Source organism: Carassius auratus, chromosome 41 (genome assembly GCF_003368295.1).
Source record: "Carassius auratus strain Wakin chromosome 41, ASM336829v1, whole genome shotgun sequence".
In the NCBI taxonomy this organism is placed as follows: Eukaryota; Metazoa; Chordata; class Actinopteri; order Cypriniformes; family Cyprinidae; genus Carassius; species Carassius auratus.
The window spans coordinates 1962336-1988305 of NC_039283.1; the positions used below are offsets into that span (position 1 = coordinate 1962336).

Below are 25970 nucleotides of genomic sequence, written 5' to 3' on the forward strand. Positions count from 1 at the left end.
AAAGTTTAGAAAGAAAAAAATTTCCAAAATAAATGACAAAATAAATGGCAGACCTGACATCATCACTAATTTATTCTGTTTTCAGAAATCATGAAATCAATCACAGTGACTGATTGTTGAAAGTTTAAGTTTCTTGTAAAAAAAAAAAACAGTAATACATTTCTTTGTGTATTTTATTTTTCACAGTAAGCAGGCAATGAAAAAAAATATGTTGAAAATGGAAACTAAATAAAATGATTAACATTACTAATTCATTCTGCTTTCTATAAACCTGACAGAAATCCTGTTTTAAGAAATCATAGGTTTTGTTTCTAATGTAATGGTGAGTAGAAAAAAATATAGTGTTAAGTTAATAAAAATAGTATTTTTCAGATTTCATGTCAATAATCAATAATTTTTTTTTTTTTTTTTTTTTTAGGGATGTGTTTCCTTGTCATATTTGTGGGCCACTTGCATATAGAAAAAAAAGTTTCAGAAATGCTGCTCTGGGGTACACACATATACACACATATACGTAGTCTATCTAAAAACTCAATTGCTCTCCAGTCCAATAAGGGGAGCTTGTCTTCGAGTCAGTTTATGCACCTCCAGCCAGTGTTAGAATAGAAGCAGCAGGAGCAGCTTTAGTCGGTGGCACGCTGGCATATCTATGTATTTTCCCGTGTAATTATCACAAACCGTTGTTTTTGTGAATGGTTGCATGCCGGTGCCCGCACGTTAGGTTGCAATGGCACCGGGTTGGCAAGAGATCGCTTCACAGCATGTGGAGCAGATAACGGGATATGTTAGAGAAACCCTGTCGACCGGCCTCGTCTATCTGAAGTCTGAGCTGGGAATAGATTTGGGCTTGAATCCTGATCTGTGTGCCCCATGGCTACTCCTTTTAACGGCCTGGGGGGCTCTACTTCTAATTCTGATTTTATGGGTCTCGGTCTGTCGTGGTTTATCAAAAAGACTTTCAGAGACAGGAGACATCGCCGACGACACGGTTCCACCTCAATCGGTGAAGAAGGCAGATGAGCCCCGAAAAAGGAACAGAAAGAAGAATGCTGAGAAGGTTTGCTTTTGAGGCGATTCATCTCAGTGACTCGATTCTTTTGCATCAGTTCACCACCAGATTCGTTTACTGCGTGTTGCATTGCGACGCCTGTAGGTGGAGACAAGCGAGTTCTGTGGCGTTCTGTGAGCGAGTCATTGAATCATTTCTCAAATGATTCATTAAGAAACGTTTTATTACAAATATCACAATTTCGTGTCTACAAGTCTATATAAAGCTCCAGAAAGAGTGTTTAACATTATACACGGTTTTGACACCTTAGAATGATACGTTTCGTTTGTTCAAGATTGTCCTTCTCGCTTAAAATGCTGACTGGTTCAGTGAAGGGCGTATTTATTCAGTATGTCCAACCAATGAGATTGCGTTTCACAACCCGCAGTCGAACGCTATTGGTTCGCGGTGTAGTCAGTCTTTAAAAACAGAAAAAAACTGTCAAGCGTTTCAAAATAATGAACAAAACGAGTCGTTCACTTAAAAGATTCATAAAAAAACACCGATTCGTTCACGATCGTAATACCAGTTTACATTCAGACATCCCAGTTCTATTTAAAACATGCATTTACATACACATTGCGTAACTTTTACATGCATTACTACCACTGACTTATTTTAAAAGTCATCCGTTTTCTACATGTTTGACAGAAAGCCCAGAGGAACGGACTTGCTGTTGAACTACAGGAAGAGGCCAAAGTGGAGGACCTTCAAGAACCACCAGAAGGAAAGACTGACAAGGTCATTTATTTTGACATGTACTGTAGTTTTAAAATAATAGATCATCCAAAAATACTATTATTCATTCAAACTGATTTTCCTGATGGTTTTAGGCAAAGAAGAATAAGAAAAAGGCAAAGCCTCCAGCAAAAGAGAAAAAACCATCTACATCTCTTAATGGCAAAGAACCAAATGAGGGTATGTTTTGATTGATAGGAATCTCTCTTTTTTTTTATTTTGTGTCAATTTATTTTGCTTCACATATATGTATATATATATATATATAGAGAGAGAGAGAATATATTTGTGTGTGTGTGTGTGTTTCGTATTTGCTTAATAAATAGCTTTGACTCAACACCGTTTATTTGCATACAGTGGTCAGAATATGATTGTCTTTGGTAATTGTATCTGTCAGGTACCTGGGAGACCAAGGTCAGTAACCGTGAGAAACGGCAGCAGCGGCGGAAGGACAAGGCTCCAGGTGATGGGTCAGACAGCCCAGAAACAACCGCAGCTTCGAGTGCCATTAGTACCATGGAGGAAATCCAGACCACCCCAGAAGAACCAGAAATCACCATCCCCACCACTGTTTCAACACCTCCAGTCCAAAGAGAAGTGGAGGGTATGTTTACAGCTGTTTTTCCATTTTTATTATACATTACAGGTGGATATAATCGGGGAATCAAAGCGATTTTTCCTCCTTTGTAGTGGACCCACCTGAAATTGAAGCAAGCTTTGTACGAGACACTGTTGTTCCTCAAGGTAATCAGGTTATATTCAATAGTGTTGAAGAAATATTTTTTGCACTGATATTGAACATGCCTTCTGTGGTCTTGTAGTGATTCAGAGTTGGCAGGAAGTGCTGGCTGTTGACGGTTCTGGCTGGAGTGATCAGGGCCTGCAGCTTCCTCCTCAGACGGCCAGTGTTCAGGCGGAGAACTGGACCAGCATGACTGTCCCAACTGAGCGTCAGACTAGTGAGCCCTCTGTCTGGCCCCAAGATATGGAAGGTACTGAAAAAAAAATATCTTTTTATTATTAAAATTATAGTGTTGTTGAGGCACATGCTTAATGTATGCATTGGTGCTCATGCAAGAGATGGAAGTTTTTTTTGTTTGTTTTTTTTTTTACATATTTTATTAATTAATTATTTAATACTTTTATTCAGCAAATATGCATTAATGAAAAGTCACAGTAAATACATTTATAATGGTACAAAATATTTATTTCAAAAAAATGATTTTTTTTTTTTTTTTTTTTTTTTTAATCAAAGCAGCTCAACTGTTTTCAACATTGATAATAATAAGAAATGTTCCATAAGCAGCAAATCAGCATATTAGAATGCTTTCTGAAGGATCATGTGACTGGAGTAATGACTGCTAGAATTCAGCTTTGCCATCACAGGAATAAATACATTTAAAAATGTATTAAAACTTAAAACAGTTTTTTAATAATATTTCAAAATACTACTGGTTTTATTGTATTTTTTTTGATCAAATACATGCAGTCTTGAGCAAGGAGTATGTGTATTTAATCATTTTTGTTTTTCATAAAACAGGTTCATGGACTATAGTGGATGGACCTCACATTTCAGTTTCATTCAGTGGCTTGACTGCTGGTAATGAATTCATAAATTAAAATGAATGCATAACTAAGATTTGCCCTTATTCATCCAGGAACTGTTTCTTTGTACCGCTTAATAATGTTATCAGTTATCACTATGCTCTGTCACATCTCAGTTTAAACACCTCAAAATGTTATAAAAACAACTAGATCATCGAAGAAGAAAAAAAAATGTATCTCTGTGTTTGCAGTGCCTGAACTGAGTTGGAGTGCTCAGCCTCCTGTGCCACTGGATGATGAGTGGTCCGGAATAAGTAAGAAAATCCATACAAGCCCAAAACCTGTTCCGACTCACAAACTTACTAAGAGTTGCTGTTGTGTTCCTCAGACAGCAGATCTGCAGATCAATCGTGTGACTGGAACGCTCCGTCAGAGGAGTGGGGGAACTATCCCGGGCAGCAGTCTGTCAGCGCAGCGCCGCTGGAGCCACCGGTCACAGAAGTGGCACAGGTCAGTCCGTCCTGCAGCGCTGGGCCTGTAAAAATACACCCTTTTTTTTTTACCTCTCTGAATATATAAAGAGAGAAAATTGAAATCAGGTTCTGACCTGGGTCGAGAATCCAGGATCTGTTTCTACGTTGATATTGATTGATAAGAGAGAAAGATTGCAAAGAAAAAAAAATAGGACCGTAAATTGACAATAATTGACAGTAAAAAAAATATACTGTTGAGGAAATGCTAATAATTAAATAATAAAAATGTCAAATTAAAATAAATGAAAAAGATGAAATATTTGGTTTAACTGCATGTCTTGTGACCATTAACTGACATCGGAGGACTGTGGACAAGCGAAACATTGAAATAGTGGGATAGTCCACCAAAAAATGAAAATTGTCATCTTTCACCTGTGTAGTTTCATTTTTGGTAAACTATGATTTTAAGTTCCATCTGATTCTCATTCCTTTGTGTAGTCAGACCAAAAATGAAAACTTTCTTTCCATTCTACAGGAGTCTGATAACGAGAAAGATAAAGACGAAGCAGGTGCCCCTGGTAGCGGGAAATCTAAGAAGAAGAAAAAGAAGAAGAAGAAGGTGGAGGATGCTGGACCTTCTGCGCAGGTGAGGATATTGCAAGAAATCAATTCCAAATACCGTATTTTTTGGACTATAAGTCGCACCTAAGTATAAGTCCAAAAATACGTCATGACGAGGAAAAAAAACGTATATAAGTCGCACTGGACTATAAGTTGCATTTATTTAGAACCAAGAGAAAACATTACCGTGTGTACAACCGTGAGAAGGCGCTCTGTGTTTTCAGTGTAGACTACAGGAGAACTGAGCAACATCGAGCGCCCTCTGGCAGCTGTAGATGGTAATGTTTTCTATTGGTTCATGTCAAAATAATTTCGATAAATAAGTCGCAAAAAAGTGTGACTTATAGTCCGGAAAATACGGTACTTCAAACCAATGCAGAATACATACATTCAGCCGCAGGTGAAGGCAGAGAAAGAGCCGAGCATCGCAACACTGGCACAGAGTGCAGCCGGAAACACAGCAAGGGTGAGATCTGCTTTTCCAACATTCATTTGGCTATTAGCAATAAAACAAGATCATAAAGTTGTGTCTTCTTCTTGACAGTCACGTTTGGACGACACGGCACGTGCTGTACCAACAGCTCCGGTACAGACGCAGCAGAGAATGACTGGAACTGAGCCGACTGACAAATCCGCTCCTGGACCAGCACAAAGTACGTTCAACCACCATATAGACTTTTAGTTTTAAGATCATTCATCATTTCACAGGGTCTCTGCTATCGAAAATAGTCATTTGGAACATCACTGTTTTGCAGTGTGTTCAGTAGATACAGTAAAAGCTTTACATAGTCTTGAAAGAGTCTTTCATTCACCGGCTGATTTCACATTTCCGTCTTTTCTCCACCAGAAAAAATGGATGACAGCAAGGAGTCTTTGAAACAACCAGTCAAAAAGAAGAAGGCTAGAAGAGAGACTTAGTTACAGAAGAGATGAGACAACATATGCAATCTTGGGGTTGTACAAAATGTCCTACTTCCTGAGTGACTTGTTTTTTAATACCCTTAAATCCGCCGTGTTGTGAATCCCATCCTAGTGTCTACATCCCATTAGGTATACTTAGACAAAGTACTGTAATGTTACACATCACATGAAGGGACACATCATTCAGAATTGTTTCTCTATTTTTTACGTATGTTAATTGCTTATTACAGTCAATTTGATATGATTTGTATTTGTGTCAAAATGTTTTTTATGTAGGAAGATCCTGGCGATCATTGCAAAGCACTAGGGATGTAGTAAGAACACTTCAGATATATGCACAGGATCCACCAGGAAACTACAGATCATTGAGCTGTTACATGAGCGTGCTATCTCATACTTAATTTATGAAACACTGAGGCGGATTAGAGTGAACCCACTTAGCCAATTTGTAGGAGGAAAAAGCATATGTGGATCAAGCCATATGTGAAAACCCTAACAAACACTGAGAGACTTGCTGCTGGAGAGCATGAGTAGATGACGCTATTATCAGACAAACAACCTATTAACTGTACGCTTTGGTGAAGTAGTAGTGATGTCGGCTGGGTTTTTTGTGATCATTGGTACAGCAGTGTCAGGAAACTTTCAATGCCTTAACTTGTGTTGTGCAAGATAGCAGCAACGATCTTTCAGCTGCATGCTGTTTCCTCTTTCATATCTATTGGTTAATAAAGTCATGTCAAGTAATAAACATTAAAGAGATTCTTTGCACACCTGTGTCATTGTCTGATTATTCAGACCAGACAACTTTTTCACTGGAGCATTTCAGACCGATATGGGTTTTCTAATGACCGATATGATATCTAAAAAGTAGATTACATATGATATAATTATATAGATAGAAAACTTGGGAGATATTAAAAGGTATTTTGGAATTAAAATTTGGAAGACAAACGTCTTATGGATTTAGCATCCTTAAAAACGTTCAAACAATGCCTTTTAAAAGACTCCATATTGGATCACACATGCTTAAATTTAAATTATATTATTTTGTTTCTGAAGGGGTGTAAAGAGTTTTAAAGCTGTAGTTTAATTAATTCTGCAACTGTAATTACAAAATCAATAAAGTCCTATAAAAATTGCACAAATCTCAAAAACACACCAGTAACAAAACACAAGAGACATGTAGAACATCAACATTTGTTTTATTAAATAATCATAAGGCCGCTATGTAGTGTGCAGACTTCTTAAAGAGAAACAAATTCTCTTTGTTCAGAGCACTGTGCCCACTGAAGAACTCCAGATTACTGACACCAGAGAGATAAGGCACATTTAGAAACATCCGATCCATCACCCCATCTCAGTAGTGTGCAGCCTGTAATCTGTACATGTCAAACTATATCATTCATGGCTGATCAACAGTTCTCTAAGTACCTTCTATGATGGCAATGTGAATAGCTATCAATTATAAATTCTCAATGTGAAGAATAAACATCTCGTGTCAACCTTTACATCCCAAAATAAATCAATTGTTTACAGGTAATATTCTCTGAGCCAACAGACTTAATCGGACCGTTAACGACCACCTTAAGCTTTCATAAAAAAAAAAAAATACTACTGTTGAGCAAAAAGAAAAGAAAAAATACCAACAGCATACAAACTAGTAAAGAGGGGAGCAATACCTCCACCGTTCACACTCAACACAGAGAACAGCAGCATTAGAAAAACAATGTATGATCTCATTATCATAAACAGTTATTTGAGATTCACCTATCCACAAGATCTGTCTGAAGCATCCGTGTATCCGGTGACTGGACTGTCAGAGAGTTAGTTTCACCATGAGACTGAACAATGCAGAAGACGTTTAAAAAGTTAGACAGAAACAAGGCATGGCAAATACAAGGTTAACATTACCAAGGGGGGCCATGATTCAGTATAATTTTCAGAACTGATACTTCTCCAAATTCATGAATGCATTTTTAAATATTAAAGGTGTGAAACACAAAATCAATTTGTTTTGAGGACTGAAAGAATTTACCTTTTTTTTCCATACCAAATGGGTCTCATTCATTAACAATAAGCAAAACAAACAGTGTAATTTGTTCGTAACCATTGGTTGGTTGGACTGTTACTGTATACAATTAAACGTAAATATATGCAAGAGTGGTTTTACAAATATTAGCACATTCAACTAAAAGCAACAGCTCACGTTTATGAATGTTGGCGCATTCACTGCACTGCTACAGTTTAAGATTGGTTTGTGAGCAAATTTAATGCAGCACTCTACACAAGTATGGTTTATGATTGATAGTGCATTTGATTCATTACTTCCAATTAACACAAGAATGATTTTATAAATATTAGGGCATTCAATTTAAATTCAACAATTGATCTAAAAATGGTTTTACGAACATTAGCATTTAATTTAGCTTCTTACAACAATTTACATAAGAATGGTTTTAAAGTTGTTAGCGTATTTGATTCATCACACCATTTTATATAAGACTGATTGTAGCACATCTGTTTCAAAGTAACTGTAGAAATGGTTTTGTGAACATCAAGTGTTTTCAAATGAATGCAAAAAATATTTTACAGATGTTCTTAGCTCATTTTATTCAATGGGACAATTTACTTAATGTTTTTATAAACGGTTTATGCTTGTGTTTTTATAAAGCTGAAAGTCTTTCTAAAAAGCACGCATAACAAGCTAAGTGCATTTCTAGGAAATCTTGTTGACTGATCAAATGCTGGACTCTATATGGGAATATGGGACAAAAACAAAGGGACTTCCGAAGTATATACTATTCACCAAGCCATCCAAATGGACACAACCCAATGCACTCTTCACTGATATGACATTCTCTGACCAAAAGGAGAACTACACCTACATTCAACAAACCTAATGCCTAATTCAAAGCAAACCGCACACAACCAGCCAATCATTAAAAAAAAAAAAAAAAAAAAAAAAAAAAAATCATAAAATAGAGTGTGTTGGGCAAATCGTGAAAATGAGAGGCAGCGCATTGATAAGTAAAGCCAGTATTATTACCAAGATAACCAAAGGCAAGTATGAAAACAAAATAAAAAAGGCGGACATCAGTAAATGTAGAGTGGTTATTACTACCAAAGAGGCCAGTTCTTTACTCGAAATTGAAGATATATAGCAAAATATCACTCCACCCACCTGTATAGCAATACAGAACATAATTTACTGAACAGGAAATGCACCAGACTCACAGAGTAGTGCAGCAAATAACATTGCTTATGTAGTTGTTCGGCATGCTTCACTTTTCCCCTCACGTGGCAGAAAACTAATTTTACCCCTGCTAAAGAGTCGGCCTGACCCAGTGCAACACGTCAACCAATGGGTGGCCGTTAGTCATCATAAGAGAAATGTAAAGAGAGAATGCAGCTTGATTCGAAGGCAACAGAGGTTTTTCCAATGGTGCCTATAGACACAGAGGATACATGAAGAGTCTGTCAGGAAACACATCCTTCCTACGGAGTCTGTGAAGCGTTCAGTGCGTGGACCAGATGAGCATCCTGACTTATAAAGTGAACTAGTGAGCACAGGATCAGAATGTCAAACTTTGGAGAAAAAGAGAGCGAGAGAAAGGACAGAGAATCATGGGATCACTAGATGGCACCGCTATTACAGAGAGAAACAGAAGGTCTGTGGAGCAGTAAAGGCATGATGTCCCATGAATTCACTGGCCATGTGCATGTGGGTGAAGTCTTCGGGCAGTGTGGCACTGGCGCTAAGACTTGTGCCTCCGGGAAACAACAAGAATGCTGGGAGTCAGCTAAGAAGCAGCTTTTTTTTTAGGCGGGTGCAGGCCTGCCTCGGTGCCAATGTTGACCGTGATGTTGGTGTAAAGAGGCTGGTAATCCCGGGATACGATCTCATACTCCAACGTATTCATACCGTCTTGTTTCCACGTATGCCGGGTCTTGGCCAACATGTTAAACCTGCATGAGAGGAAACAGCTTGAACAGAGGAAGTTGATGCTACGAGATGATGCTATCAAATGTTAAAGACAAAATGTGTAAAGGTGCAGTCATATTTAACACTGTTCTGTCAATTTCCACGGTCAAAATGCAGTCATTTCAATAGGAATCCACACAATCCACAATCATACAGATGGTTGTCAGGTGATTCTACCTTTTGGGATTCACTTCATTGCCTTTGTCTTGCTTGTGTTTGATCATCTTATACCGGCCCACTTTTAGAGACGGACGACTGATTAACATTCCTCCAAGTGAGACCCTGAGAAGATGAAGGAAGTTTGACAGAGAGTTACAAAAAAGCAAGACGCACCAAGGCGACTCAGGATTGGGTTGGGAATAAATTTGAGAAATTGGTTCCCTTTCAATTAATTAATTGAATTGGCCACGCCTCACAGGAAGCTGCACTGCAATTTGGGTAATCTGAATAAAATTAAGTGAATTTCTCTACATCACATTCTAACAAATTAAGCACAAGTAATGCATTCTAGGAAGTGAGGCGTTATTTAACTCTGGTCCACAAAAGTTAATTTAGTAAATTTGATAGAATACACTAACATTCAAAAGTTTGGGGTAAGAGTAAGGAAGCATTAAAATGATCAGAACATTTATATTAGGGCCGGGACTCGATTAAAAAAAAAAAATCTAATTAATTAGAGGCTTTGTAATTAATTAATCGAAATTAATCGCATATAAATATTTGACCTGAGAACAGTGAGAAGTCATTTTTTTTCACATGGATTTATAGTATACCATTGAATAATGACTGAATACATAAGTTTAAGCAACAAAATATTGTTTATTTTTGTTCAACCAAGTCTAGCAGACCAGTGCAATTTTTGCCATTAAGTGTAGCAATAGCATATTTAGAAACAATTTAGAAATAGTACATTTCAGAAATTCAGGAAGCTCATTGGTGCTGGAACCTTCTGTAAAGTGTTTTTTAAGTAAAACACAATACTGTCAATTACATTCAGAACATTGGAAACACTGACTATTAGAAAACATCTCTCGGTTGCTTCAGAGGCCATAACATACTAAGTCCAACTCTCAATAACCTTGGCCAAAACAATAATGAGTTTAACATAAACTGCCAGTTGCACCAACAAAATAATACATAGTTCAACATAAAGTGTAAAGTCCACGCTAGCTGCTATATGTTTTGCGTTGAGGTGATACTTGAGGCTCGATGTGTGCTGCGGTGATATGCGAACGCTAGTTGGTGCTCCAGTATAATCGGTCCGCCGAAACTCATCCAGAGAGAAACGTTCCGCGGTGCAAAAATAAGTTATTAAAAATGCGGAAATTTTTTTTCTGTAATTAATTAATCTCAATTAACGCGTTAAAGTCCCGGCCCTAATTTATATCCAGTTTTTTTTTTTTTTATATATATATAGTTTTCCACCTTGATCATTGATAAAAAAAAAAAGTTTCCTGAGCACCAAATCAAACTTTTGAACAGATGTATACAAGCTAAATACAAAATATTTTTTTAATTATTTTTTTGCCAAGCCATTTCAAGACTTTGGCAAATAAAGTATCACCTATATGAAATGTACAGCATAACTACACAGTACATTTTATATATTGGATCCTTTGCAGGTGGCCTAGCTTGTGAGCCATGATTTAGCGATATTTTTTGCAAACATCAGAGCACACAAAGCAGACAGTAACACTGTCAGATGTGACACTCTAGCTTTGAACTAGAGAAGCTAGGAAAGACAGGTGGTTCATGGCCAGCTGTGTCACAAAGACAGATCTCCTCCCACACAGACCTCTCCATTGATCTACACACACACACACACACACACACACACACACACCCACACACACTCAACCCCTCCAAAGCAAATAAACAAGATCCCCCATGCTCACTCACCGGACACCAATGTCATCGTCCTCACCACCCCAGCCCCAGTAATTGTTTGGGAAACCATTCATTTTGAGGTACTGAACTGGGGTCACAGCTGATACTCCTCCAAAATACATCTTATAAGGCAACCTGATTGATAACAGACAGGGAAAATGTACAATATAAATATAAAATAATTCATACTTTTAAATCACTTTAGTTCAGTGGCACACGTGTTTTTGTTTTGTGACCATTTATTCAACTAGAAGCATTTTACTGTTACATGAGTTTATTTTTATTACAGATTTTACCTTTTCGTTGTTTGAAGGTCGCAGTAAAACATTCTTGGAGACCTCTTATGCCATCATTTATTTTTGCTACTTTTTAAAATGCTGTTAATAGATTTTGTGTGGAATTTAATTAAAAATATCATAAAAATATTTTTAGTGTACATACTTCATGATATGGTAAAAACTTTGGTACGTGTCCTGCGTTAAGCTAACTGGGACTTGTTTATAGCGCTTGTATATCATTGCTCTTTTTTTGATTTTGATTGCTTCAATTGTCCTCATGTAAGTCGCTTTGGATAAAAGCATCTGCGAATTGACTAACTGTAAATAGTTTATCATGCATAGGAGCATAATCTATGTGCAAGTAAAGTAAAATGCATGCAAATTAAGTCAAATGAAACGCAGCTAGAGAGAGGGCAGAACTGACTTGTAGCCAAATTTGTCCATGGCAATGGCAGCGTGTTTGGGGTGAGCGTCACAGATGTAGGTGTTGCGGTCGTCCTCTGGAATGAGGTCCACGTCATGAAAGAAGAGACAATCCCAGTCCTCTTCCCTCATGGCTTCGCGAAATCCCACGTTCATCAGCTTTGCTCGGTTAAAGGTGTAATTTCCAGCCTACACAAAGAGTGTTATTGTTATTGTTATTGAACAATTCATAATGATGATAACCTAACATACAGATTTAAACTAATAAAATCCAGTTGCACAAACACTGATAAAACAAAACATACAAACTCAGCTGTGCAATCCTCCTAAGAACCAGAAAATAAGTTTTGAGAATTTGTAGGGATTTTTAGATGTCACTACATTGCAATATTTTAATATTACGTAAAAGTTTAGTAATTTTGTTGTGGGCTTTTTTTTATTTTTAGTCGTTTTTAGTAGTCTATAGTAGTTTTAGATTTTTATTTCAGTTTTAGTTTTAGTTATTTTAGGACATCGAGTTGAACAAAATACAAAATAATTTTTTTTAATCATTTTATTTTATATAGTTTAGTTAACGTTTAATCAATTTAAAGCATCCTTGTTGAATCAAAGTGTTATACATGTATATTTTTATATACGAGTCAAATTGAATTACAACAGGACAAAAACTGTGACCAAATAAAAGTAAGATTTCAATCTCACTGAGCTTCACAATTCAGCAAAAACAAATCTGAGCAACAACAATGCAACTCAAATCTCTGCAGAAATTCCTGAGCAGCGCTTGACCTGTCAGGGTGAGTTGTACAGGTTTGCATTCTTGATCTACAGGATGAAGTGATTACAACTCACTCTGACAGGAAACAGCAAGAGGCACAGCTGAGTTGAACTATAATACAGCTGCATATTTAATATGCAACCAAGCAACAAATTCGTCTTTGTACAATATGCAAAACTGTGAGAGCATGGTCTAAACTTAACACCCAGCAGGTGCCAACTATCTAAGAATAAAATTTGCTTTGGCAACCAAATAAAATAGACAATATATGGTTTAATCTAGGGTTTAGCGTAAGAATGATAGTCTGGCCTTTGTTGAGTAGAGTGAATCAAATGACAAAAATACAAATCATCTAGTAGAGGAAAGAGCAGACATTTCTCAGAAAAATGTGTGACTAACAGTTTACTAGAAAGTTTTTTATTCGTTATCATACTTCCTTTAAGTGGCAACACTCAACAGAATGAGGAACAAACTTGCAACATTTGCTGTCGTTTCACTGAGAGACTCCAAATACAATTCCATGACCAGCAAGCAATATTTATAAACCGTAAACAGTTTTCAGTGAGAAAGATTTTAAGTTAAAGTGATTCCTCCATCACCTACTAAAACACCACAATAAAAGGCTTCAGACGCACCTGGTGAATGATATAGATGCCATAGTTGAGCTGCTGACGCTGTAGGAAGGGGTGCAGATAGTACAGGAGGAACTTGAGGTGTTGCTCCCTATTTCTGTGGGGAATGATTATTGCAGTGCGGTGGCGAGCCTCACAGTTTGGCGGCCTATAACGCCCTCCACGGACAACAAGTGGATTCTTTCTTACCACCTCAGCAAGCGTAAGCCCAGAGTGGAAAGTGACATGAATTGGTCCACCTGAATATGTAAGTAAAAAGTGTGTGAACAGGAATATTTACTTGATGAGGTTAAAGCATTTGAGTTCGCTTTAATGAGGTGTAAAAACTCTAAAAAGGAGGAAACATAGTAGAATCACATTATTTATTTTGAACCACTGGCTGAAAAAAAAAATGCAAAGTCGTTTCAATAGTTTACTACACATATGAACCAGAAAACTTTTGGCATGGCTGGGTTGTATATTTGCAGAAACTACTATGGTTTATGGAAACAAGTATTTATAGTATCTTGTTACAGTATCTTGCTAATACATTAATGCTGATATTGTAGTGGAAAACCTAGATTAGTTATAATCTAGTTATATTAGACCAAAACCCAATTTGACATGCCATCCATGATGATCCATTTGAATTATTTACAGTGTTCCCATATCATTTGACCATTTAATTTTTCATTCCTTTTCCAGTGTTTTTTGAGACTGGGGGGGGGGATCCCAGGAAAACAAAAATCATAAAATGAATACATTTTAAAACCAGTAAAACAATATAAAAACATTTACACAGTTAACACAGTTTTCTGTGTTTTGTCCCCTCAATTTCAAAACTAGAATATTTTATATACAAACACGCTACTATTTTTTTCTTTTCATTAAAAAAGAAATGATTTTTTTAATGATTTTTTTTATTTTTTATGACTAAGATAATGATATGATCTTCCCAATAGTGAGACAGATCAGAAACTTGATCACACACTTCCAATGAAACGATCAAACTCACCAGTCAGAGGAGACTGGTTGGGGCAGTAAGCCATGTCCTCTTTTTTAAGAGGAGGGCCCAAAAGGGAGAGGTTGGCGTAAACATCCGTATGGTTGCGTACACCAACTGTGTGTCCAGTCGCAGAATCCAGCTTTCGGAAAATCCGTAAAAAATATGACACTCTTTTCTGGTAGCCCTCCCTAGAAAGAAGAGCCATGACCACTAACTGGACGCCCAAGAACATGATTAGGTAGCGCCATTTGGACTGCAGTGTGAACATGGTGACGGAGTTGTTTGAGAGTCTGAGTGAGTTAAGGTAGGATAAGTCTGAGGAACCGAATTCTACGGTGGTCTCATTCCTCGTATCTTAGATACTTCAAACTTTTACTCGCATGCAAACAGGAGAAAGTGATGAAACAGATGCGTCTTGGCAGATGGATCAGATATTTGGAGTGGATGTAAACGGTTCGAGGAGGCAAAAGGCACTTCAGATGAGACGGATGAAATGGCAAAGGAGAGTTAGCATTTATTCTAACAGATCTTCTGCTGCAGGTTGAATTAGATTTGCTCCACTCACTGGTGGTCTATTAATTTACAACTCCAAATGGAAACTCCCAGTGGTCCTCTGGTGTTTTCATGATTCAGTGATCTAATGAGCTTCCGTTCAGCTCCACCAAAGCTGTCAGAACGGAAGGATGTGTCCACTGGCTGAAAGGAAATGGGTTTTGTTCCCGGAGTTTCTCAGCAGCGACGGTCCTGTGAAAGTCTCATGGGGACTTCAAGGTAAAGTGTGGAAGCCACAAAGGTCCAAAGTATTGTTTTGTAGAGTGTTGGTGTAAGATAGTGAGTATGGATATGCTTCCTGGATATGTAGGAGGGGGGAAACAAGGGGGGGGGGGGTGATTTCCAACACCCCTAGCTATTGTCTCATTCTGTCGTCATGCAGGAGGAGGGTCCAACACCCTGTCCAATGCCAGGAGTCAGTGTCTGGAAAACAAAGGGGGAGACATGAGGAGTGATCCAGAACAGAGGCTTTGCAATAAGTTTATTTGCTTCTGTACTCCATACTAATTCACTCACATATGTGGATGAGCATAAAATAAATACACAGGCCTATATAACTAGTTTATTTATTTAGAAATAATTTCGAAATACATTACCATTCAAAGTTTGAATTTTATTTATATTTTATTTTTTATAAATGGATTTAAATTTACTTTCAGCAAGGATGCATTGATTTTATCAAAAATGACAGTAAACACTGTACATTTAATGTTTTCAGAAAAAATCGGTTTCAAAAAATGCTAATATTAAATAACATTTAAATACTGAAAAATATGTATGACAGTTTCCAAAAAAAATGTCAAGCAGCAAATTAGTTTATAACATAATATTATGATAACATTAAGAAACATTTCTGAGCACCAAATCAGCATATATGAAAGATTTCTGATGGATCACGTAAACATTCAGCTTTTCTGTTACAGAAAAAAAAATATCCAAGTCATTTTAAATTGTATTAACATTTCACAATAATACTGTTTTTGACAATATGTTTGATCAAATAAATGAAGCTTTGATGAACATAAAGCTCTTCTATCTCACTGGCCCCAAACTTTTGAACAGTACATTATATAATAATGATAATAATTTATTAAATTATTATTACTGTTGTTGTTGTAGCTGTTGTTGTTGTTAAAAAGGAAAAACAGTTCAAGAAATACTCATGGCCAGATCATTTCCTCAACTCATTCGACAATGGCAGGTGTGGCAAAAAGTTTCTTTTGGACTAGGGCGATATATCTAATGATATGATCATCACATCTAGTCAGTAAATCTGCCTCCGTGGTACCACTAAATCGCCATCACCTGCTTTCAAATGGAGTGGCATTTAATAGACAGAGCCGTAGATCACTTACCAGCTACGCAATATCGTGTTCATTATCGAAGGTGATTCATCTGGTATAATGAACACGAAATTGCGTAGCTTGTAAGGCTGTACGATATGGACAAATTTTTTTTTTTATCAATTTTGTGTTTTCGATTTTAATCATGATTTTGACACACACAGACATGCTTTTACAGTATAAATTTGAAACATATTTCCAAACGAAAACCAATGAGAGCTTTATCAAGAGGTTGTAACATGTCTCTAGAACAGACTTAAGTCAAAATAATCACTAAGTACATTTTTTTTAAAAACAAGATTTTTCTCACAAATCTTGTTCTCACAAAATCTAGACATATGGCAAAAAATTCTAATAAAACCGTGTTCAGGGATGTTTTTTTTGCCATGCATTGGTCATAAAGCTCACTGTAGCAGTGCCTCAGGTGTTATATGTTTTGCCCAATATATTTATTGCCCAATGTTCTCACACATAATCCGTCTGCAGTGCATATACAATAAGTCACGTGTATGCGGTTCAGAAGCAGCAACGAGAGCGTATTATTGTAATGCGAAAGCACATTAAAATAATGCACGAGCATGAATCTATCTGCTCGCACGCAGATTTCCTTTGCTCTGTTAACCAAACCAGATGCGCGTGCTCAGATCATAGACTCAGATACACGCTGCCTTACAACGTGTCTCCTCTCGCTCAACCTGTGTCCTGTGCTCTCACAGCTCTCTCTGTGCTCATGTGCAAGATATTAAATCTTTTCGCACCTTTCTATTTATAACCTTTTCTGTTCTCATCTTTTTACGGCATGCAGTGTGAACGTTCTGAACCGTTAACATGGGCTCAAAAAAAAAAAAAAAGGCTATGCATCACAGAGTGTGTGAACCTGGAGTTAGGCATGTGCCCAGTCTGCTCTGTTCTCACGCTCCACTTAGGTGCGCTGCTTCCTGATTGGTTCAGATAACATACTGCAGGAGGTCGGGGCTGTGGAAAATCGTGCTATAAAGTGATTTAGAAATTGCGCACACTCAAATCGCAATTTTATTTTGATTAATCGCACACCCCTAGTAGCTTGTCAGTGATCTATGGCTCTGTCTATTAAATGCCGCTCCATTTGAAAGCGGGTGATGGCGATTTAGCGGTAATGACAGAACCAGATTTACTGACTAGATGCGCATGATAATACCGTTAGATATATTGCCCAGCCCTATTTTGGACCCTTTGTACAACCACTGGAGAGCAAACACTACCAGCTTGTGTCACTCCTCCCTCCGTTCCTCTAAAATGTGTTTAGATGAATAAAGCCTGCACTTGGTTCCAAGATGGCTGACTTCCCAGACACAGGCCTTGTCCAAGGGGAAGGAGGCAAACACCCTCAGCTGGAAGTCAAGAACTCTGTAAGTCCTAAAAGCCACATCGCTCCTGCTGGGAATTCTGTCCCACCTCCGACAGAATCATTCGCTAGAAAAAGAGACCTGAGGCTTCAAACAAGTGTCATTTAATCTGCCCTGACACAGTCTGGTGGATCTGTGCTTCCAAATCAATTACAGCTCATTAAAACCACCACTCTAAGGCCAATGATCCTAATCTGGGGAATAGGGCAGGGATTGGTGGATTTGCACGGAAGGCAAGATGAGGAGACACGTCTTCTCTTACTAATCTCATCTTCAATTGATCACAGATCACAGAGGAGGCTAAAGAGAGAGGCATTAAGGGCAAGGCTGGCGGAAATGCTGTAAATGACATCTTTTCACTGTGGTTAATGAGGTCAGAGAGCTTAAGATTTGGCTTTATGCTCACTAACACGCACGTTCTGTCTCGACCTATTAGGATGGACCTTAAAAGTAATTTTTTACTCAACTTTCTACTTAATGTCTATTGACTATATGGCAAAATGTAGATTATCATAGACAATCACTTCAAAAAAAAGGATCAGGATGGGCAAATATTTTTGACCACCAGCACAATAAACTCTTAAAGTGTTTCCAAATTTGATCTTTTTAAAAGATAATTTTACATCGTGGTACAGCTCTGAGAAAGACATCTGATTGAGGTCAGGAGAACCCAAAACCAACCACATTGACAAAAGGACAGTCAGTAATGACACTGATATGGTTTTATGACACAAGCACACCAAACATGCTCCATTTTGAGATTCACATAAATGATAAGTTTCAGTTCAGGAAGTCAAATTCATTGTTGACTCATACTGCTGAATCATTCAGTGAAGGATACAACATACTGATTCAAAGCAGTACTCCTTTTATTTTTTGATCTCCTCTAATCATTTATTATTATGAATTCCATACAGTGCCATTAAACTAACAAAGGAGAATATGAGCTCTATGTGCACTCAAACACTGATGTTTTTCAGCGCAGTAAAAATAAACATCTTACACACTGTCAAAATAAAAGGTCAACACATCGACTAAACAGAAAAACTTATCTGCCAATGTGGTCATTTAAAATCTTGAGAATAACCAGAATGTTGCTTTAAAAGGTGATGCTTTATCATAATATGTCACCATATTTGAACTTCAACTCAAATCTGATGATCTCTGTAGTACAAATCATCCCAAAAAATTAATCGTATGATCTATGTAGAGGCACTCAAGAAAGCCAAAAAGCCTTCTGGCAAGGGACACTAATGCAAGGTCAAGCATAGCAGGTCTGTGACCACTGGACTGGAACAAAGTAAAAGTTTTATTAAGCCACATGAAGATAAGAAGAAAGATGGATGATGCAACCATTATTAAGATAGGACAGAGATGGAATGAGAATATTGTGTCCTTTTCTTCCCTTGCCAGAGCACATGTCCCCCGTCCCCTTTGCATTCTGGATTCAAAGGGACAGCACTGGTATGCAGTATAACTAAGCCAAGCCAGTCAAGCCAAGGCACACAATCTTTTAACTTCTTCCTTTCACTCTCCTCTGTCACACGGCATAAAAGTTTGCATCTATACACATAAGACTACAATTGGCACATATTTTGTGCCTGAGGCCTTTAATATTTTTTTATGCATACACTACATAGCCCACTGACAAACACAGAAGAATGGGACAGGAATAAGTAAATATGAAGTGCATTAACAAATATACAGAGAAATATTTGCTGTGTAGCCTGTGGCGACTCATGTGGCTTTGCTCAGCAGTGCAGAAAAGAGAGAAGCAAAGAACTGCATGAAGCTTACATGAAGCACCAACAGTCTGGCTGAACTGAAAAATGAAGTTGCATCGGCGCTAGCATCTAACATGCAGAGTGGAAAACTGTGTTAGGCCGTCCTTAACTAAAGGACAGCAGAGAACCTGGTGAAGTCTGCTTGACAAAAATCTCTTTAAGATCATTAAAAACAAGACGATTCTCTGCCTAACAGTCAAGAAATTGGCCAATATTTGGCCATTTCCAGAATCATCAATGAACGGACTTTAGCTGGAAAAATGACTCGCTATTATTGTCTTCTTGCATTATTGACAAACTATTTTCCTGTTTGAGACTGTAAAGCTGCTTTGCCACAATCAGTATTGTATAAAACGCTCTACAAATAAAAGTGACTTGACTATTACCATCTATTACCATTTCATATACTTGAATATGAATGAATAGAGTAAATATTGTGCAAAATGACCATATAAATAAAATTAAAAAAGGTTTTCCCCACACACACACATATATTTTGCATCTTGGTGCTTTCATCAGAATGTCTAATACAATGTAACATAATTTCATAAATAAACATATGGAAATCCCAGAAAAAAGTATGAGGAGTCAGGAAGACTTACTGATAAAATTTAAGATCAAAATGTAAAAAATAATAGAAATTATAAACATGAAGATAGTTTACAATGCCAAAGCTGGCCACAAATGGTTTCGCAATTACATGTGTAAAACAGGCCTGAGCTCAAAGTGCAACAGAGTGAATATGAGAAAGAGGTCAGACTTTAGGGACTATGGCATTTGGTTATCAGAACTTTCACTCAGTCAAATCTAGAGCATTTATATAACATCTCTGCACATAACCTGAAGGAAAAGTAAAAGCGTGCTAAATCCAGACAGACTTGATGCAACAGAAAATGGAATCTTAACTAATAATACACAAACAACATCAGAGCTGTTTGCATAAGCTTTGGGTTCAAACGCATCCAAGAAAACAATATCAATATCCTGATCCTGGAGGGCAGGGGTATAATAGTTAATGGAGACGCACACAATCCTTTGTGATGCTAGAGGTTTTCGCTTATGCCTGCAACAACAGTGCCAGGAAATATTTTCCCTCAGCAATATTTCTCAGCCTACTAAAGCTGCTTCTAAAGTATCACATGGAAACAATGAGGGAATCAACCAGAATTCATCATAATGCATTAAAGTAAATATAAAAAGTCCCTTCACCACAAACCATGATCAACATTTGCTTCCAAATTGGGTCCATAAATCAAAAACCTAAGTTTGTGTAACTTTGTGTACCACAAATTATTATTATTTTTTTTATTTCAGGAATTGCAAAAATCCTAATTTATTAAAACGGCTCACTCTAGTCTTTATTTAATATAACAGTGCAAAAGGTTCTGCCTGGCAACAAGAGAACTAATGCACTGATTGGCAGATAATAACAAAATGTGGAACTTTCTTCATTTATTTGTACTTGTTGAGACTTAACAGAGGTTTAGATGTTAATGTTTTAGTGAAAAGTAAAAGTTAAGTAAAGTTTGATGTCCCCATGATAGAGATCAGTGTTTGCTTTATTTGCCCTTTATTTTGTCCATGTGACATCAGAGGGTCAGTCAGAATTTTTTGAAGCATCGAAAATACATTTTGGTACAAAAATAGCAAAAACTACGACTTTATTCAGCATTGTCTTCTCTTCCGTGTCTGTTGTGAGAGATTTTAAATCAAAGCAGTTTGTGATATCCGGTTCGTGAACGAATCATTCGATGTAAGCGGATCTTTTTGAACCAGTTCACCAAATCGAACTGAATCGTTTTAAACAGTTCACGTCTCCAATACGCATTAATCCACAAATGACTTAAGCTGTTAACTTTTTAATGTGGCTGACACTCCCTCTGAGTTCAAACAAACCAATAAAAGATTACTTTTGAAAGAATTAACTAGTAATGAGTAATATATTACATACTTTGAGTAACTAGTCCAACACTGCCTATCACACACATCTATCTTTTTCTGACAAAGGCAAGCGAAATGCTGACACTAAAGCCCATTAAGGTTAAATGTTGGGCACAGATTTGGTACAAAATATTCAGATGAGTCAGTAAACCTGGATCTTATAATTCAGTGACTGTACAAGCATCAGAGCACAGCTTCCATACTATGGTGACAGCAAGCACACAAAGTCAAATTCTTCTGGGTCTAACTAGTCCTTGAATGCATCTAGTTGGTTTATTCCCTTGATACATAAGGCAAGGCAAGTTTATTTATATAGCACATTTCGTACACAATGGTAATTCAAAGTGCTTTACATAAAATAAAGTAAAATACTCATAAAAAAATAACAAAAATAAAACAAGGAATTTAAAAACTTTGAAAATGATTAAAAATGTTTTTAAAATTAAGAGAGTTAAAAATAGAAAATGATTATACATAGAATACAGTGCAATCATTTCGGATTGTATAAAATACAGTGCAATCAGTTCTAACATCGCACAGTGCTCAGAGAACTGCAACTGAGCGAAGCGAGGTCAGGAACATATTAAGTTCCTCAGGAAGAACCTCCTGGAATGGTTGGAACCCTAAATCCTTGCACTATTTCTCAGAGTTAGAATGTTATAATAAAACTAGCAAACGTTTTGCCTTTGACTGCTGCAGTGGCAATGTATAGAGCAGAAATTAACTGTTAACTCTCAACAGATATCATTTCTTTGACCTTCATGGTTTAAAATGAGACTGCAGATGTTAAACAACCCATTTTTCACTGACCCATTTTGCTGTCTCTACTTTGTGCCCTATACACCACAAAGCTACAGGGAGAGCAAAGCCCCGAGAGCAAGCAGGACAACCTGCTGCTAGGATTTGTAACCAAGTGATAAGATCCTAGGGGACAAAAACCATCAACCCACTACAAAAAAAAAGAAAGAGCAAAAGAATCTCTCACAGCTGGCTGGTCGCTCCCGCTTCACAATCAAGCTGCTCGTAGGTAGATGTAGATATCAGGATACTGAAGGTCAGGAAATCTATCCGTTACTTTATTGATACACATTAAAAGCACCACAGGGGCATTATAGGGATCCGTTATGCTTTATCTATAAAGTTTTGCTATGTACAGGTCTATGTCTTTTGAATTAAAGTATGCAGTGAACTCTGTAGCCTTGAAACTCATGCTGGCACCATTTATTTCATATTTACTCCCAGCTGTCCCTGCCTCAGCATGGTGGTGTAAACAGAATGGGTCACGTGACGTCCGGAGCTCTAGAGTACAGCATTTTAGTCTGTTGAGGAAACTAAAAAATGTCCTAGCCAATGGCATTCGATTTTTTGCACAGCCCTAATTAGACAGGTCCGGGTCGGTTCAGTGTAGTAAATTACGGGTCTCTTTCGGGTTCGGGCACAAATTTTTGTACCCGTGAAGACCTCTACTTCAGAGTTCCTCTACTTCAGAATTATCCAACTAGTTTATAATATTATTATCTATTTTTTCATTTGTTAGTTTTCATTAAAATTAAGTTGTTTATTAGTAGATTGTGTTTAACACACAAAAGAGTGATGATCAGGTCAACACAGAGAAGTATAGAAATTATACATTGATAAAAATAAAAATAAATGCGCTGGTATCAGCACATATGGTATGTGACATTTAATGCGCATCTTGTCAGTAAAGCCGGTTCTGTAATCATATCGCATGTGATTTATCATGCAGCCTTAGAATCAATGTATAATTTATTCAGCGAGTTGTATATAGTTTTATTTTTATATTTGATTATTCAATTTCTTGAATCCTTCTGCTAAATAAAACTACTATACCTGAAAAATAAAGCACTGTTTGTATTATTTGTATTTTATGTGTATTTGTAATGTTTATCTTTGTTCTTATTTTTTAATAACAACGATAAAAATAAATGATATAAATTGTAATCTTTGCCCATTTTGGCCTAAATGTCTGCAATTCTTTTTCTCTTTTTTTACATTCTAAGGCTTTATTTTTACAGTTAGTTTGTCTGTTCTGTAACAACTTGAAAAATAGTAAAAATAATAAGTATACTTTTTTTTTTTTGGATATTTTCTCCATATTGCCCACTCCCACTTCAAAGTGATTTCATTCATCATGATGCCTTCCAAGAAGCATAAAGAATAAAGATAGCCAAATTGAATCTGTTCACTGTTAAATTTACCTAAACGGTTCTGCCAAAGGCAAACTATCAAAAGGTTTCTACACTGCAAAATACAACGAATTTGCATGGCAAAAGATGAAAATAGAGGGATCAGGGTGAACTGTCCCGAACACAGGTGCTTGATACACACACACACACACCCACACATATCCTGTCCTGCCTAACCTGATTTGCAGAACCCGTTGTTCTATTTACTTAAAGTTAAAGCTACACAGTCCTGAGAAACCCAAAACCAGATTTGCCAGATAAATGAAACCAGCTCACTAGAACGAAACAAAATGCAGAGATTGGACAAAACAAGATTGTTTACCAAAACTTATTAAAACAAATCAATAATTTAATTAACACAATATTATTTATTTCTTTTTCTGTTCAAATAGACAATAATAAACATTTTAACTCAATGAAACGTATAAATATGAAAGCATGTAGCACAGCGACTTGAACATTTCTGTAGCCAGCCACAGCCAGACATTAAAACAGACAATAATGTAATAGTCTATAGTATTAATATACATAATGTGAATCAATATAACTTTTATAATTCATTATTAATAATTTATAATTCATTCAAGAATACAATTCTATTTTGAGACACCATGAATATGAATTCAAATGTGCTTTTAACATACTATTTAGTTACCACTAGTTTATGATAGATGTGTTCAAGTGTACTACAATATACAGTTAGAAGTACTATCATTTTGAGTATATAATGTGTGCGTGAAAATAGAGCACTTTAAGTAATGTTACATTATGAAAGTGTACTTTTATCACCTGGGAAGTATTAGCAAGTAAGATTTATGTAATCATTCATATAAAAAGAGGCCATATTCTGGGTAGCCTAAAAATTTCACAATCAAATACAAAGATAACGTGTCATTTAGGTCGAAAAACTACTGTGCATCAATAACATCAAAATAAATATTGGTAACCATAATAATAATTATAATAATATTTTTTAACGACGTCGTGCAGTGATCGTTTAGTTTTTAAGTAAAAATTATAATAATAATAATAATAATAATAAATAAAATATTTAAAAATTAAATTAATCTAAAATTGTCATAACCAAGAGAAAACTGCAGTCACAGCTGTATATATTGACACACTATGACCGCTGAGGCTGATGCTCTAGATGTCATTATGAGTTATCGCCTCTAAAACGCAAAAAAGAAAATAAATAAAAGCAGTTTCCCGATAAACATGGGGGTTTGTTTTAGTCCTCAACTTGAGAGAGGAAGCGATGCTGAGCCGCCCACCGTCACAGAGCCAGTAGAGTTAGCTACAGCAGGCTAGCACAACTGGGTCTCCTCACATACTCACTAAACCTCCAAAAGGTGGTGAGATTAAACTTCTACAAAGGTCAAATGAAGAAAAAAAGATCTTGAAATTAGACTTTAGAACTTACCTGATGAAACTCGGACAGTTTGGCGGACTAGTCACTCAGATAGTCCGTGACTCCTGTCTATTTATGTGACTCCGTCGACTGTCCTGTCGGAGTTGAAAGCGCCCAGCATGCGATGCACAGGAAGTGATGCGCGCTCACGCTGGTATGCTGTGATAGAGTGAGCGAATGTGCGCGCACATCAGGGTACTTTTTTTGTGTGAAGTCCTGTTTTTATACAGTCTATGGTAAAGTCAGAAGATACTGCGGGTGCTGTAACAGTTTTAATATCACCATCTATACATCTGTTTCTATGTGCTAAGTGTCGTCTGCTTCAGATGAAATCTACTTCTCATCCCTAAACATTAGAAATGAAAGCAAATAGCACTACTTCCACTGAGTTCACTCGATTTTGCAACACTAATTGAGAACATTGTTATTTTAAAATTGGATGCATTAATATATTGTACAATTAAATATGCTCTGGTTTGAAATAATTTATTTTCCATTCCTTCTCGTGACTCCACCCAAAACAAACTTCGTTTAAGTGTAAGATGTAAAATAAAACAAAATATAATTTAAAAACCACTAAAATGACCACAAATCAAATTGAAAGCCATGTGTGAAAACTTAAGCTGCTTTATTACCTCAAAATTTAGTTTGTCCTGTAAGTGTTAATTGTTTTTTTACCACACAGAATCTCACATTCAGGATGATTGGTGGACACGTTACATATTTGTAAATGAATGATTGAATGAATGACATGTAACAAAATGGCATCAGCAAATTAAAATAGTGGACATTATCTGAACTATAAATAATAATTTATCAATAATAATTTCAAACCCATTCCAAAATAAGGTGCAAACAAAGTCACTGTCACAGTCAAAGTCTAAAAACACATATTACTTTGGATATAAAGTGCAGGTAAGATCAAAATTTAACCAAGTCTATAATCACTGGTAACTGATCAACCTCTGCCAATGATAAACTGATGAAAACAGCAACATACAAAGTTTCCAAAAATAAAGTTGTGCCACAAGACTTAGCC

General features: G+C 36.6%; 3 protein-coding genes across 4 annotated transcripts in view; 2 read left to right on the forward strand and 1 right to left on the reverse strand.

Annotated features, from left to right (window-relative positions):
• The window catches only part of LOC113059477 (collagen alpha-6(VI) chain-like), a 1020620-nt gene that overhangs the window by 452529 nt on the left and 542121 nt on the right, over window positions 1-25970 (forward strand).
• On the forward strand, window positions 575-6114 carry LOC113059534 (protein LYRIC-like). Of its 2 annotated transcripts, none has more exons than XM_026228085.1 (13): window positions 575-1057; window positions 1700-1789; window positions 1882-1966; window positions 2184-2390; window positions 2477-2530; window positions 2608-2778; window positions 3327-3386; window positions 3583-3645; window positions 3720-3841; window positions 4340-4450; window positions 4826-4891; window positions 4970-5078; window positions 5273-6114. In XM_026228085.1, exons 1-13 carry the CDS (start codon window positions 728-730, stop codon window positions 5341-5343), a joined length of 1539 nt encoding a protein of 512 aa, XP_026083870.1. In that variant the 5' UTR covers window positions 575-727; the 3' UTR covers window positions 5344-6114. The 2 variants fall into 2 exon arrangements, with proteins under 2 accessions (XP_026083870.1, XP_026083869.1); XM_026228084.1 differs by having other exon boundaries at window positions 576-1057; window positions 4820-4891.
• Window positions 6532-25074, reverse strand: LOC113059549 (beta-1,4-galactosyltransferase 3-like). The gene is made up of 7 exons (XM_026228105.1): window positions 24944-25074; window positions 14318-15283; window positions 13327-13562; window positions 11918-12105; window positions 11228-11350; window positions 9506-9610; window positions 6532-9312 (listed from the first exon to the last, which is right to left on the reverse strand). The coding sequence occupies exons 2-7, from the start codon at window positions 14574-14576 to the stop codon at window positions 9147-9149; spliced, it is 1077 nt and encodes a 358-aa protein (XP_026083890.1). The 5' UTR covers window positions 14577-15283; window positions 24944-25074; the 3' UTR covers window positions 6532-9146.